Below are 14412 nucleotides of genomic sequence, written 5' to 3'. Positions count from 1 at the left end.
TATCGTATTACATCAAAGAATACAGTTCATTACGCATACTTATGATTATAATGAGCTCTGTGTTATATTTTATTTCACCTTTAGTATTCTTATATAACAACGCACTTAAGCTCATAGCACACATTGTTGTCCAGCGTTTGCATCAAACACATCAACAAAATCTTGGCTATAAGGAGCCCTCAGAGATTTACTAGAATCTACAAATTTTGGACCTGGGTTCTTCTCAATATCTGTAGAAATGTTGAACTTTGCCAATAGTTATCTCTATGATTTAAGCTCTTAAACGTCCTGCCACTTAGTTGCTTTTAGGTTGCTTCAAATATGAGTGGTTTTGAAGCGTGATGGTGGAATATTGAACAAAGAAATGCTCTGCCTGTAGTTCCTGTTTGTTTTCCACTTCGTTTCTGACTAGTGTGTTTCTGACTAGTGTGTCGTGTCTCCGTGTTAGGTATCCGACTCCATCACTCAACAGTCTTTTACGTTCATGACTAAATGCATAAAGAAGGCGATGGATATAAGAAGATCTAGGTATTTCTTTCTGATATAATTTACGTATTTTTCTAATTTTGGTCGAGAGACGGGAGATTCTAGCTCGAATTGTACTAGGTGATCTGTCGCGACGAATATTTCGGTGTTTGTGAACAATATGGCGGCCATGCATGATTATACTTCTTAATGACAAGTTGACAACCAATTTGTCACAACGTGAATGACATTCGTTTAGCAATTTGTTCAAAGATTCGACTTTAGTGTTTCCCGAATTCTTGTTTGGTAATAGTATGTCTAGTTCTAGTCCAGAGTTTTCACGATATTCATGATATTCGATCAAACAAACTGGAAACAAATGAAATCCAGCATTAGTAAAACAAACGAGATAGACATAGTTACCTAGGCCTCGATGCAATGGTTACGCATGCACAACGCAGAAATTCAATTCAATCAGTTTGATTTCACATACATTTAAACTGCGGTATCTCGGTTGGTCAACCCTGTACTCTCCTTTGTGTTCGTATCGTGTATCAATGTGAATATCATATGATGCGGTTTCAGAACCTTGGCATAAGCATAAACTTTGGCTTTCAGAATATAAATAGGCTTGGCTTTAAAGATATTGATTTGATCGGATACAATAATCAATGGCATATGATGGCATATAAGGCTTTCATAGCATACAAGGCTTTCATAGTATACAAGGCTTTCATGGCATACAAGGCTTAAATGATTCATGTGATCGTTGTCTGTAAACCCGTTTCGAAAGAGCTCGGCATCTTTTAGTGTAGGTTTACCACGATCAGTGTGTGCTAGTGTATGTAGAGTGAGCATATAAAACAAGACAAGACGAGAGGCCAGCATTATGATTACCTGTACGTATTTTCTCGAACGACAGACGTCTAGATTTCCTGCGCTATCAGCCATCAGCACAGCGAATCGTGTACGTGTTCTTTTATATGGGCGTGTATCGTGCATTGCAGTTTCATGCTTTTGGTTCGCACGACCCGAGTTCGAATCCCGGCGTCAACAAACTTTTTAAATTTTTATTTCAGTAAAATATTTCAATTTTTTCGATTACTAGGCTTAGGTTACTATTTGAGGTGTGCTTAGCCCGAAAATATTTCGATACGAAATCAGGAGAGTTCAAAATACGAGTATCGTAGTTGGCCTGCGCAGCCAGGAAGACGTAAAAATATAAAAAAAAAACAAAAAAAAACCCGACGGCAATTCCAGACTGCGTTCGCGCATTACGCGACACAGTAAAAACTGCTAGTGATCATCCGTCAACCGACAAACATCCAAGTTTGAAAGTGGCCAGCCCGCAAGCGGGCTTCAAATGGGCAAAGTTATCACCAATATAAAAATAAGTGCGCTAAGCGTGCATGTATCTGCGTGGGGCAAGCAGGTTAGGGACGTTAAGCATATAGGACGGCAACACAAACATGGCGGCTATCGATTAAATGGTTTGCTAGAAAGACACAAATAATTAAAGACGTATGAGAGTTTCATACGTTTTCACGTCTTTTAGGTTTTCACGTCTTGTGTACGACGTCTGCGTTTCAAGACATAGCGAACGTTTAGCCGATTTTCCACTGGCGATAATTTTTGCGCGAACCGAATTTATTCCAAATATAATTAGTGTCAACAATTTATAGCAAGTGAATTTTTATAGTAACTTTTTAGAATTTACTACCAAATGAGGTAATCCATACCAATACTATCAGGGGTGGATCCAGGGGTGGATCCAGCGCTATAGGGCACCCAATTTGCATTACAAAACAAAGTGGTTATTTTAAGCAGTTTTCTTGTGTCATGCAAGCAGTGTACTAGTGCTGGATCCACATTCTGAATACCATTGCTGATAGGATTATCCTTTATAGTCCACATTATATCACAGGTGAAAAGTATTAATGAAATGAGACAGAATATAATGTTAATACAACCTGACACAGTTAAAAACTTGTTCATTTTAATTCAATGGGCAGGAGTATAATTGCTGAATCATTTTCAGTGGAAAAGAATGTAGCCTTATAGATCACAATTGGAATCTGCAGAAACTGCAGACAATGCATGTTGAAACGCGGCAGGAAATTTCAGTTCCAGTTTTAGAATTGTGTTGTATAAATACTGGAATTGCATGGGGAGTTAAAATTTATTTAGATAAATAACTTTAAAAATTGGTTATAGCTATGGTACTAACATAACTTATACATGTTGCTATTTTGTTTTATTGGTGACTTTATGCATGGTAATATTTGGATACTTATTGGACTAAAATAGCAACTAATGTTGATATTTGTTTCATTGGTGGTCTAAGGAAATGTTTGGATAAATAACTGAAAATGTTATGGTTATATGACAATTGACTAAAGTGGTGTTTACACTACAACCCTAGGTGTACCTTCCGACTAGGTTTTTGCAATTTTATTAAAGCACATTTCAGCCTGTCCTGGACCAGGGAATCTCGATCACCTCTTCTTTTGGTTCCAGATTTCCTAAGCTAGATCTCACCAAAATGAATTTTGACTAAAAAAATCAACTCCAAAGCTGGATGTAGAGCATGCCTAGGCTCGTGGTGTAAACACTTTTTAAAGTCACAGCTCATGCTGGTATTTCATTTCATAGGTGACTTGGTGCATAATATTATTATTAATATCAGGATAAATATGATTATTATGCATTACTAATGCAAATCTCGATTGTGATTGGTTAAAAACCTACATATAATTCTTAATGTTTTTCCACCTACACGACATTGAAAATTATCTGTAAGTAAAGTGACGTAATTTTTTGCCGCTATAGTTTGTTGTCAATAGTGATGCAGTACTGATTGTAGTTGCCTGCTTACAAACAGAATTTCAATTGGCAGGAAATGAAAAAGCAGGCTTCTTAAAAATTCTAGAGGTTCGAATAAGACAAATTCATCTTCAAATTAAGGCAGGTTTTATAAGAAAAACTCTAGAGGTTCATAGGGTCTTAATTTTTGAGACAAATACACCATTATTATATGCCTAGCTTATTTCTTTTGGGATGTTCAACAAGTATTCAGCGAGATAAATATTTCTGAATCAATGTGGAAATTAACGTAATATGATAATTATAAATGTTAACGACATGGTTAGGTGCGTAAAATACATTATAAAATTGTCTCTAAATAATTTTATGCTTCAATGTTGTTTAAGTAAATTCAATAATATGAAACCAGATAACATACATATTTCGCTCGACCGTCGAGATCCCGGGCAAATAAAGTAAAATAGTTGAACGAATACCAGCTTACCTAACTCTTATGATTTATTTCAACATTATTTTTTAAGCGAATTTTGCAATATAGTAGCAATTAAAAATCCAAATTCACCTTTCGGTTTTCGCTGCGGCAGTTTTTTATCCACAGACAATGATTCAACGGTTTTGTTAATGAAAATAATATACGGATCTAAAACGTTGGTCGATTGGCTGCTGTTTAAGTACGTCGTCCGCCCTCATTGGCTGCGAACAACAAAACTAACCTAAAAAACTTTCAAACCCGATAGCAATGTATCTGCGCAGATATACAAAAACATGCCGCCCCTATCCGTTCAACCCTTTGGGCTGTTGTAGTAAATACATTTGAAAAAAACGTATTTGTGTACAGTCCAAAAATATTTAAATAATTTCCTCTCGCCGGTGATTGTTTTAGCCTTTCCTGAGGGTATTTTTAATAGAATGCTACAGTAAATTAACTGCCTTGGGTTATTAAGGCGTTGACTGGGAAACGTCAGTGAAATAAAGTTTTAGCATGTCTGTCAAGGCATGACAGCTAACCCCAAATATGTCACTGGACAAAGATATTATTGGGGAAAGGAATTGAGTAATTGCATGGAATAGAATTTCCAGTAAATCCTTTTAGTTAACGCTTATAGCCTATAGGTATGTAATCCATTTCGGTAGCGGCAACGAGGCTACATTAAAGTTGTATCCGGGAGAAAAAATCTGAACGGTTGGGAGATGTTCTTTAATATCTATAGCCCTTCAAACTTTCTAGTAAACCTATTCATCGTATACTTTACAAATATATGGCGTTTATTTATGATGATGAATGGGATATTGATCTATAATAGAAATTCACTAGGATCTCTAGGACCGTCAGTTACGCGGCAACCATGGAACGTGGTTTATCACTGTAAAAATATTTATTTTTGCATTTCGTAGGCGAAAGTAACGCAGCTGAAAAGCCCAAATGCTACGAGTCTCATGAAAACGACGGTACTTGCACAGGTATGTTCAAAAGAAGAATTGAAAATCATTCATAGCATGCAGTATTAATTATAATTCAAGTTATTTCTTTCAAAACGTGTAAAGATCCGTGCTCTTCAAACCCCTGTAAACCTGGGCCCAGAGAATGTAAACGTGATGAAGGAACACGTGAAGGTTACAAATGTGTGTGTCCAAAATATACACTTGGCAAAGAGTGTGAATTCTCAGGTAAGCAACTTGTTTTGAAATGTACAAATTGCAATTCGCGAGCATTAATAACTAAATTCACGTAGGGTTTCCACAAACGAAGGTCCAAAATTATACATTGCCATGCAATCTTTCAAAGACCTTATGTGTGACCATAATTTATCATTATAATAATTATTTAAATGAACATGCACTTCAGTAACTCGTCCAGTTATTCCTCGAATCTATTTTAGCCTTTTTAAATTATTAATAAGATTTTCAAAGTAGCCAGATATTAAAAAAGGATAATTTGGAGGAAATATCGAAAGTGAAAAGACAAGGAAGAAAATATCATCGGCTCTACAACAGAAACGTCATATCATATTGCTCCTGAGTCCTGCCACAGCTGCATAGTAACGCAACGTCTAAATAATTTACAAATCGTCAAATTATCGCTAGGAATATGCCACCATGCACAACATCGTTCTAGGGCGTACCATCTACAGTATAACATTGTGTTTTGCCAGGCATTGTTTCTAATGTTTCTACCCTTTTTACGTATTTACATTTACATAGGTCCATGCGTGTCAACGCCATGTCAGCATGGCGGAGAATGTATTCAAGTTGAGGATGCTGGAATGTATCGGTGTAACTGCACAAATACGAAATTTATTGGTTATTTTTGCGAATTTAAAGGTAACGCGTTTTATTTTCTGTTGAAAAAATTGAGGTGTTGGACAGCACGAGTAATGTAGTAAAAAGCATAAAAAAATTTGCCATCCAATAGACAACCGATATTGTGTTTGAAATGTTCGGTGAATCGCGGTTAAATGGACACAATGTGGACTTGGTTAGGATGGCCGGTGAATCTAAAAGACGAAACCGCAACTGATGTTTCATGAATTGTTAAGATTTTGACCCTACAGAAGCTTGAATTGCGTCAAAAAATCTCTAGTTTCTAGGTTACACGAAACCCAAGATATGAATATATATAAAACTGGCTGAGGGTCAGGAGATGTTTACGTATGCATGGATAAAATAATTAATATTCCTACAGGTCCGTTTACACCTGCAATTTTTGCGCGATTTTATGTGCGATTTTCTTCTTTCAATAGTTGTGGACAAGTGATTTAGTTACTGTTGTTTAAATAAGAGCTTTTATACATCAGAGCATGCGTGACTAATTAGTATCTATCGAAACATCTATCAAAAGAAGAAAATCGCACATAAAATCGCAGATGTAAACGGACCTGTGGGAATATTAATTATTTTATTTACATTAATTTACTGCGACAGAATTTAGAGAGAGGTAAATTAGTGCAGAGTTTCCGAAATGCATGTATAGGATAACATGCGTGTGTTCTAATAAGCAAAAAAGTTGAGCTGTCAAATTCCCATGCATCTCTCAAATGTTGAATTAGAATGATTGCCAGTTGCAAGAAAAATTTCATCGTAAAACACAGCCTTAACTGCAAAATTAACTTTTTTGTTACAACAACATTTGACACAAACCGATGTATTATAAATTTAGACCCCTGCGTGAGCAGACCCTGCCAAAACGGAGCCACGTGTCATGCGGACCCCAATACAGGAGGTTACACGTGTGAATGCAAGCCTGGCTTCATCGGACCAGCGTGCGGTGATAAAGGTATACGAATTGAGATCTATACAAAAATACTTGGTGAACATTATATCAGTTGCCAAAATCTTCGATTTTGCGAAAATTGGCAATATCTTTGAAAATATTGAATTAACTAAAAAAAAGTCAAAAAAATTGGAGAACGTCAATTTAATTTTGATATCATATGTCCACTGAAGCTAAAACATTGATAACTATTTGGTCATTTTTTTTGCTAGGCGGAGGGAGAAGTCCCTTTTCATCCAATAATTTCAGTCAATTGCATGCTGGTTTCGGAATTTCGAATGGACCTTTTGCATAATAGACCAACTTTTGATTTTGGCAACAAAAAGGGAATTTCCGAAAGGAGCATACTAAACTTAGTAAAATGGTCAAGTTTCGCTGCAAAATATTGTAAAGTGCTGAAATTTTGTGTCCTTTTTTACTACGCGTACGACAGGAAGCTTGTAAATAATTTGTTACACTCTTCCGGCCGTAGTAAAAAAGTATACACACTTCGCATGGCTATATTTTCCGTACTACTTGACATTTTGCAGCCAATCTTGGCAATTATACTAATTTTGGTATGCTCTTTTTTGCTGTGGTGATTTATTTCCTCCTTTTTACCTACGTTGTAAGTTTGTCTATTATGCAAAAGGTCCATTGTTGTATCAGGGAATTGAAAACGTCGACCATCATACGTACGCGTATAGAACAAATGTAATCACCGAGATAGTTCAGATTTCATTTTTGTCGAAATGCTTACGATACCTTTTACTTAGATCAATGTTATCACAACCCCGGCATTTGCTCTGGTCATGGTTTATGCACATCGGATCCAAGTCAGAAAGTTCTGTGTATATGCGATGATGGATATAAAGGGAAATCCTGCCAGATACATGGTATTATTATTATTATTATTATTAAGTACTGCAAATAATTTTATGAACGAAATTTATAATATTATTAAACAATTTTCCCTAAGAATTTACTACAATTTAACATGTGAAGATTCTAATTTTGATATTTACATGCATGTAGCTACAATTTTTGTTTTTTCAAATATTTCGTATCCCGATTTGGTGGGGTTTTTTTTCTACCAATCATATGTGATTAGAAAGTTATAAACGTTTGGCAGCTGAACATATCCGACTTCCAGTGGCGTATCCAACTTGACGATTTAATCCTGCTATGCAAATTTTAGGTTAGGCTATTATAATTTTTCATTTCTTTAGAAATTCACTGTTTTCACAATCAGTGAACACCAAAATAAATTATTAGCATAGCATGCATGATTAATTTGTCGGGCTGGCTACGTCACTGCGGATTACATAAGACTTTTTATGTTTTTGTAGCGATATTTGATTTTGAAATGATTTATTTTGTTTTTTTTGAAGTACCGGAAATGGATGCCTTCTCGTCAAAAGCAGTGTTTAAACTAGAGCCCTATACCTGACCTAAGACTTACTTAAGCATGCAGTTAGTCCTGTAGTGTAAACGCACTACGACTGACCTAAGACAGACCTAGGATCGACCTAATAGTATGGTCAAAAGCGAAAGTCCCATGACCAACCTTCGGCTAGTAAAGTTTGATTATTTATATTCGTTTATTATTGTATTCTGCTCAAAATAAGCTTCTATGCCGGTCTGCAAACGATGAGGGCAAATAAGTAAAGCAAAAAGTTTAAAAGCTGTCATTTGCTGCTATTAAAAAGTCCGCCATGTTTATTTTTAATACTCTTCTCCAAGTACTTTATGTTGCGTGTATGAATACGTCCCGTTAGCAAGGAAACTTGTGTAAACACACCCTGTAAAGCCTGGTTAGGTACTTCTCAGGTACGGGTAAATGTCAGGTAAATGTCAGCCCCTTAGTGTAAACACGGCTAAAGTCAACTAAATAAACTATGCATGTCACTTTAGTTCAAAACTGCAACAGTAATCCTTGTAAACCGGGAAATTGTAGTATGGCTGGCTCGAAAGTGAACTGTTCTTGTGGAGACTATCATTCAGGAGAATATTGCGAGCATAAAGGTAACTTCCTAAATTCTCTCAGGGGCTGTTTACATGAACCCGGTTACCCGAGATTCCACGAAGCGTGAGATGATTTTGAGGTATTGAAATGAGCAGATAACATGATCCTGGCAGTCATATAATCACAACAACAATAGCATGTGCTTGTTTGGTATCATAAAAACTTATTTCAATACCTCAAAGTCCTCTCACGCTTCGTTCAATCTCGGGTAACCGGCTCATGTAAACAGCCCCTTAGTTCTAGAACACTTGCTGTGGTAATGCAGAGATTCTCGTGCACCGAAGTCTTCATTAACATAAAAGGAGCGGAGATCATAAGAGCTGTATAGTGTATAGGAAGCATAAGAGCTGTATAGGGAGCATAAAAGCTGTATAGGGACTTCGTGTTGGCGAATGCGTCTGATTAATTACAATTCACATTGTGAGGAATGGCAAAAAATTGATGACTCATACCTAGATCGATGACTCCTAGCTTTAGTGTGACCCGGCTGTTGTAGCAAATCCAAGATGAGCTAGAATAAAATAACTATAAATGATTTTTCGCGGTTCTTCCAGTTGTTTTATTTCCAAATTGCGGTCAAGTTGTGTATGAAAGAGAAACGTATAGCAAAGATGTTTAGCCTATATTTGGGTAAATTGATGATTGGGTGAATTTAGGGGAAATTATGAAATATCGTGGAATTAACTTTCGATACTGGCCCCTGTGAAATGGTCAATTAATCAATCCAAGGTTTTTTGCAGGATACGCTGTTTAATGCATCTTTAAGATTATTAAAGTGTTTATTGAATGGATTTTCGTCCATCTGTTGTACTCAGTACTGCATGCATATCTTTATTACATAAAAGAGTATATCTGACAATAATAACTAACTAATAACAAATGCACGAAAAGGATCTCTTTCCCACTGCGAAAGGATCGCTTTCGCACAGTTTCGAAATAATGTGGAGGAACCGCAAAAAATCTCATTAATTTTCTGGATAACAATCAATACTTATTTTACCCCAGATGGCGCACTGTTATTTTCAGGGTGTTATTTTAACACTAAAAACAGGGGTTACGAGATTTAATGGAAAATAATTCTTTTTAGGGGGTTACAAATAACACCGTTTCTGGAGTTCAATTTTAATCCTCATTTTGGGGTTACATTTAACTCTTATTTTAGAGTTAAAATAACCCCGTTTTCGGGCTCCCGCTACAATATCCGGAAAGAAATAAAGAATCATACAAAAGTTTGAGCAAAATTTTATTACTTTATATCCAATCCACAACTTCATATTAAAGTTTCGTAATAAATCATCTAAACACTTTTATTTTAAAGAACAAACAAAGGCATTCTAAAAACTTTACAAATTATATCCTAAGGTAGGCAACTCTAATCACAATATCGAGATGTACAAATGAAAATTAAACAATCCGAAAATGCGTTAATTAACACCTAAAACTAATCTAAAATATCAAGTGAAATGAAATCTACAATATTTTTACTATATACTGCCTATGTTTTTATATCAAGATATTTTTATAGCAACCTACATTAGTTTTGTATCGAATTATTTTTGTCGACACTTGCTGAAGGTTTTCTGTTGAAATATTGAAAATATATTACACACTTTTCTCCAGCGCAATTGTGTTTGTATCCTGGATAGCTGAGCAACTGTACACTTTCTTCAAACAGAGAATTACAGACAATTTAGCTCTGGAACTGCAGTTTAATTTATATCCACAATCGGCAGGTAAACAGTCGCACTCCGAGAGGCATGGAAATGATATTCAAATACGTACATGGCCGTTTTCAACGGCATACAGCAAATCTGCCAACCTTTTTTTGACTCTTTCTCGTTTATTTCGGTTTTAGTCGTAATTTATCTTTAAAAATAGAGGCAATTCTCCTGTGGAACCAGCAGTGCTTGCGAAGGTTTTGCAAAATAGTTCGTTTTGCATGATTGCATCAGCTTGATCACGTGGTATAATGTACTTATTTTAACCCTCAAAATGGTGTTGCATTGCGTATGACCCCCTTACGTGGTGTTACTTTAAATCCAACTATTGAGTTATTCAGCTGGAATTTTGTAGCACCCCTATTTCACCCCTAGAATAACAGTGCGGTCATCTTGGATATTTGCTCCTACACGCATTCGCTTGGTGTATAAGTCAGTGATCTAGGTCTATTACATATTTGAATAAAATTGTATGATATTTTATGCATCAAAAGTATTTGTTACAGGTAAAATCTTCGTTAAGTCTTGTTTGATGGCAGTTCCAAAGGATTTTTTATTGAAAGAAACAAAGTCCTAAAATTTGGAAATACTGTCTTGTTCTCTCTCGTAGATTTCGGCGCCGTATTCAAAATATGTAAACAACTTAATAGCGAACAGAATGGCATACGAAAAATTTTCCTTGTGAGAAAATCGTACGTCCAATCAAGTTGGACGACTATACCAAATCTTTCGCCAGCATTTTTGCCTGAGTTTGCCTGTATTTTATATTGTTTGAAATATTATCATTCTATGAATATTTTTTTATCACCACATGCACACAGTGACCTGTTCCGACAATCCTTGCGAGAATGGTGGTTTATGTAAAACTGTGGATGATTCATACAATTGTTCTTGTCAAGCGGGGTACTCAGGAGTGCGATGCGAAATAATAGGTAATGTGCCTCTTGATTTGTGTAACAAACGCAAGCAAAACCTCCAACAGGGCCAATGCAAGTAAACACAATCAATTAGAATACGGGGGTGAAACACAGCTGCATAAATGTACTAATAATCCAGATCTCTTTTTGAGGGCAAACCACTGAGTTATAATACAATGGCGAGAGCAACCATAGATACAGAAATTGAAGCCGTGGCGTGCGGCTGCCATCTTACTGTGACCACCTTGAGGAGTGAACTATATGGAAAATGTGATATTTTCCGCTGTTTTTGTCTTGTTATCGCGAGGTAGAGGACTAAATCAAATCAAACATACCATTTCAAACAAAAGCACACATTCAAGAACATTGGGGACCTGTTTTACATCGAAATGAACTGAATCGTAAACAAATATTTCAGTATTTTCGACGACGTTCTAGAGTGTACAGATGAATACATGTAAAACAGTCGTACACACCTTTCAGATGCGAATTTCTTAAACAGATCGGCAAATTATACCATAATTTAACGCATGATTTGTGAGATTCTTCGAGGAAAAAGTCATATATACCTCGTATTTCTTTTTGGGCGGTTGAAAAAATAGCAGGTGGCGAGGTGTGTTTAATATTAATACTTCTCTAAAAGGATCTCCATGGACAATGGCATTTTATAGAAATTCTTTTTTGCAAGAATTTAAGTATTGATTACATTAATAAAAGCTGACCAACATGAACTATGAAATGAATCAAGTGTATTCTGTATGTAGGTAATAACTGGATCTGGCCAGGTGTGTGTTATTAGAGAAATTCCAATGGCAACATCAGTTTTTATTAAAATATTTGTTGCAGAAAACGCTTAGTGGGTTGTGCCAAATAAGGTGCAACTGCCTCATTTAGGGTAAAGATGGGCTATAAGAAATCTGAAAGGTGTATACGACTGTTTTACATGTATCAATCTCTGTCGCATTCTAAAACTTCGTCGAAAATACTGAAATATTTGTTTCTGATTGAGTTCATTTGAATGAAAACACCCACCCAATGTTCTTAAATGTGTGCTTTTGTTTGAAATGGTAAGTTTAAATTGATTCAGTCTTCTACCTTGCGATAACGAGACAAAAACGGTGGAAAATATCGCATTTTCCCTATAGTTCACTCCTCAAAATGGTCAGAGTAACATGGAGGCCGCACGCCACTTCCGGCTTCAATTTCTTTATCTATGATTGCTCTCTCCATTGTATTATAGCTCAGTGGGGCAAACCTCCTGCGAAAATAACATGCTTAATTTTGTGTGCATGACCAATTTAGGTAGGGCCAAATAAAGGAATTCCAGACGAAGTACGGTTGACCACATTGATAGCCTTTATATTTGCAATAAATGCAACCTTTTTAATTATTGTCTGAAAGTAAAACGTTACGTAACAAGGTAACTACAAAATAGTCATGTATGTTCAGTGGCGTAGCCAGCCTGACGATTTTTTTTCGCTATATAAATTTCGAGTTATTATAATTGTTTATTTCTTTAGAAATTTGTTGTTTTCACAGTCAATGAATACCAAAATATTAGCATAGCGGGACAAATTGTCAGATTAGCTATGCTACTGTGTATGTTTAGTAAACACCACATGCGTGCACTTTCATTTTTTATCTTAGAGTTTCCATGCGGTAAAGATATTAACACCGACTTTATTGGTAAGATGAAAAAAAAAACATCTATAGCAAATTGAATAAAATCCGTAAATCATATGTTCCATGGTCTATAATATTCTTGAATGTTTCCATGGTGACATTCGATAAGTAATTTAGCTTGTAGGTACACCGCGTAAGTATATTTAATACTGCATAAAACTTGCAGTATTAAATATACTTACGTGGTGTACCTACAAGATAAATTACTTAATATCGTCTAATATCCTATTATATATAACTGTAACTGACAAGGATCTATTCTTAAACTGTTTAGCGAAAGAGTGCAATATATATCAATTCTATTCTCTGGACGAAAATAAAAAGGAAAAATGTTATTGCCGACCTGGATATGCTGGGGAAAATTGTAAAGATATCGGTATAAATAATTAAATCGTATAGATGATTCATGCACAGATCGGCAGGGTTTAGCATATATGTATATGTATGCGGTATAAATGGTTATAAATTTAACGCCGACAATGACCATGCATGCATCAATTTTTTCCTGTATATGTAATGTATAGAAAAAGTGAGAGTACCGCTAGAAAAATTGCAAACCATATATATGCTATGAGAACTATAAAAAAGTTAACATGAGTGCAAACTAAAAATATGCGGTTTAACGTGTGTTTTGCTGTGATACCCGCCCTATAAATAGTTTGTCTGGAAAACTGTTTGTCGACCGATTCGTAAGACGTTAAAAACGACTGAAAACTCACATTTTTTAATTTTCTTAACATCAATCTGCATTTCTCATTTTTCAAATATTTGTTGTAGTTGCGAATTGTGACGGCGTCACGTGCATGAATGGCGGAAGCTGCGTCAAGAGGGAAAAAGAAAAAGTAGCGTGTAGTTGTGTAGATGGCTTTACGGGATTAAATTGCGAATACGAAGGTAATTGCGAATTTTTCTCTGTTTTAAAATTTTGGAAGAGTTTTGGAAGAATTTTAGGCTATTGTGAAAGGAAATTCATGTGTGTTAAAAGATTGGTGTGTTATAAGCGCACATCAATCATGCAATCAAAGCCACTTGAACCACGTGTTTCTGCCAAACTGGTGGACAGGAGCTCATTGTAGTTACTCTATTTTGTTAAATATTGTCTAATTGTTTATTGCCCATGAAACTACTAGTAAATAATATCGTTTTTTTTGGATAAATTCTGCTATAATAAAGTCCTGTCGCCCGTTTATCTTTGCCAAACACAACGTATGGTATTTATCAATATTTATGCTTAAAAAAGAGAGGAGGCAAATTACCGCAAGCCCCTACAGAGTCACTACTTACTGATCACGTGATAATTATAAATTTCTTATTTCCTTTGTAAATATTCTGCTGAACAAGGGGGAATTTTGTTTTAGACTAATCAGGATATTTGTTTCCATTTTGTATAAGGCAATCAGAATGTATACATCTTGACTACTTCCGGTAAAAAGTTGCATAATTTGCCATTTTACATGAAATATTAAAAATGTAGAAAAAAAAATGTATTTTTTCAAAACGAAATTCCTCCTTGTTATACTGTTGTCAGCA

General features: G+C 35.5%; 1 protein-coding gene across 1 annotated transcript in view; it reads left to right on the top strand.

The window, feature by feature from the left end:
- LOC114515704 overlaps nt 1-14412 on the top strand; it is a 79528-nt gene that overhangs the window by 2300 nt on the left and 62816 nt on the right. Inside the window, exon 2 of the mRNA XM_028535003.1 lies at nt 4684-4749. Coding sequence (XP_028390804.1) covers nt 4684-4749 — 66 coding nt within the window. The remainder of the gene's footprint in view (nt 1-4683; nt 4750-14412) is intronic.

The sequence above is a fragment of the Dendronephthya gigantea genome, unplaced genomic scaffold (assembly GCF_004324835.1).
Source record: "Dendronephthya gigantea isolate DGI-Jeju-01 unplaced genomic scaffold, DenGig_1.0 000004F, whole genome shotgun sequence".
Lineage (NCBI taxonomy): Eukaryota > Metazoa > Cnidaria > Anthozoa > Malacalcyonacea > Nephtheidae > Dendronephthya > Dendronephthya gigantea.
This window is presented reverse-complemented; position numbering and strand designations above follow the sequence as displayed.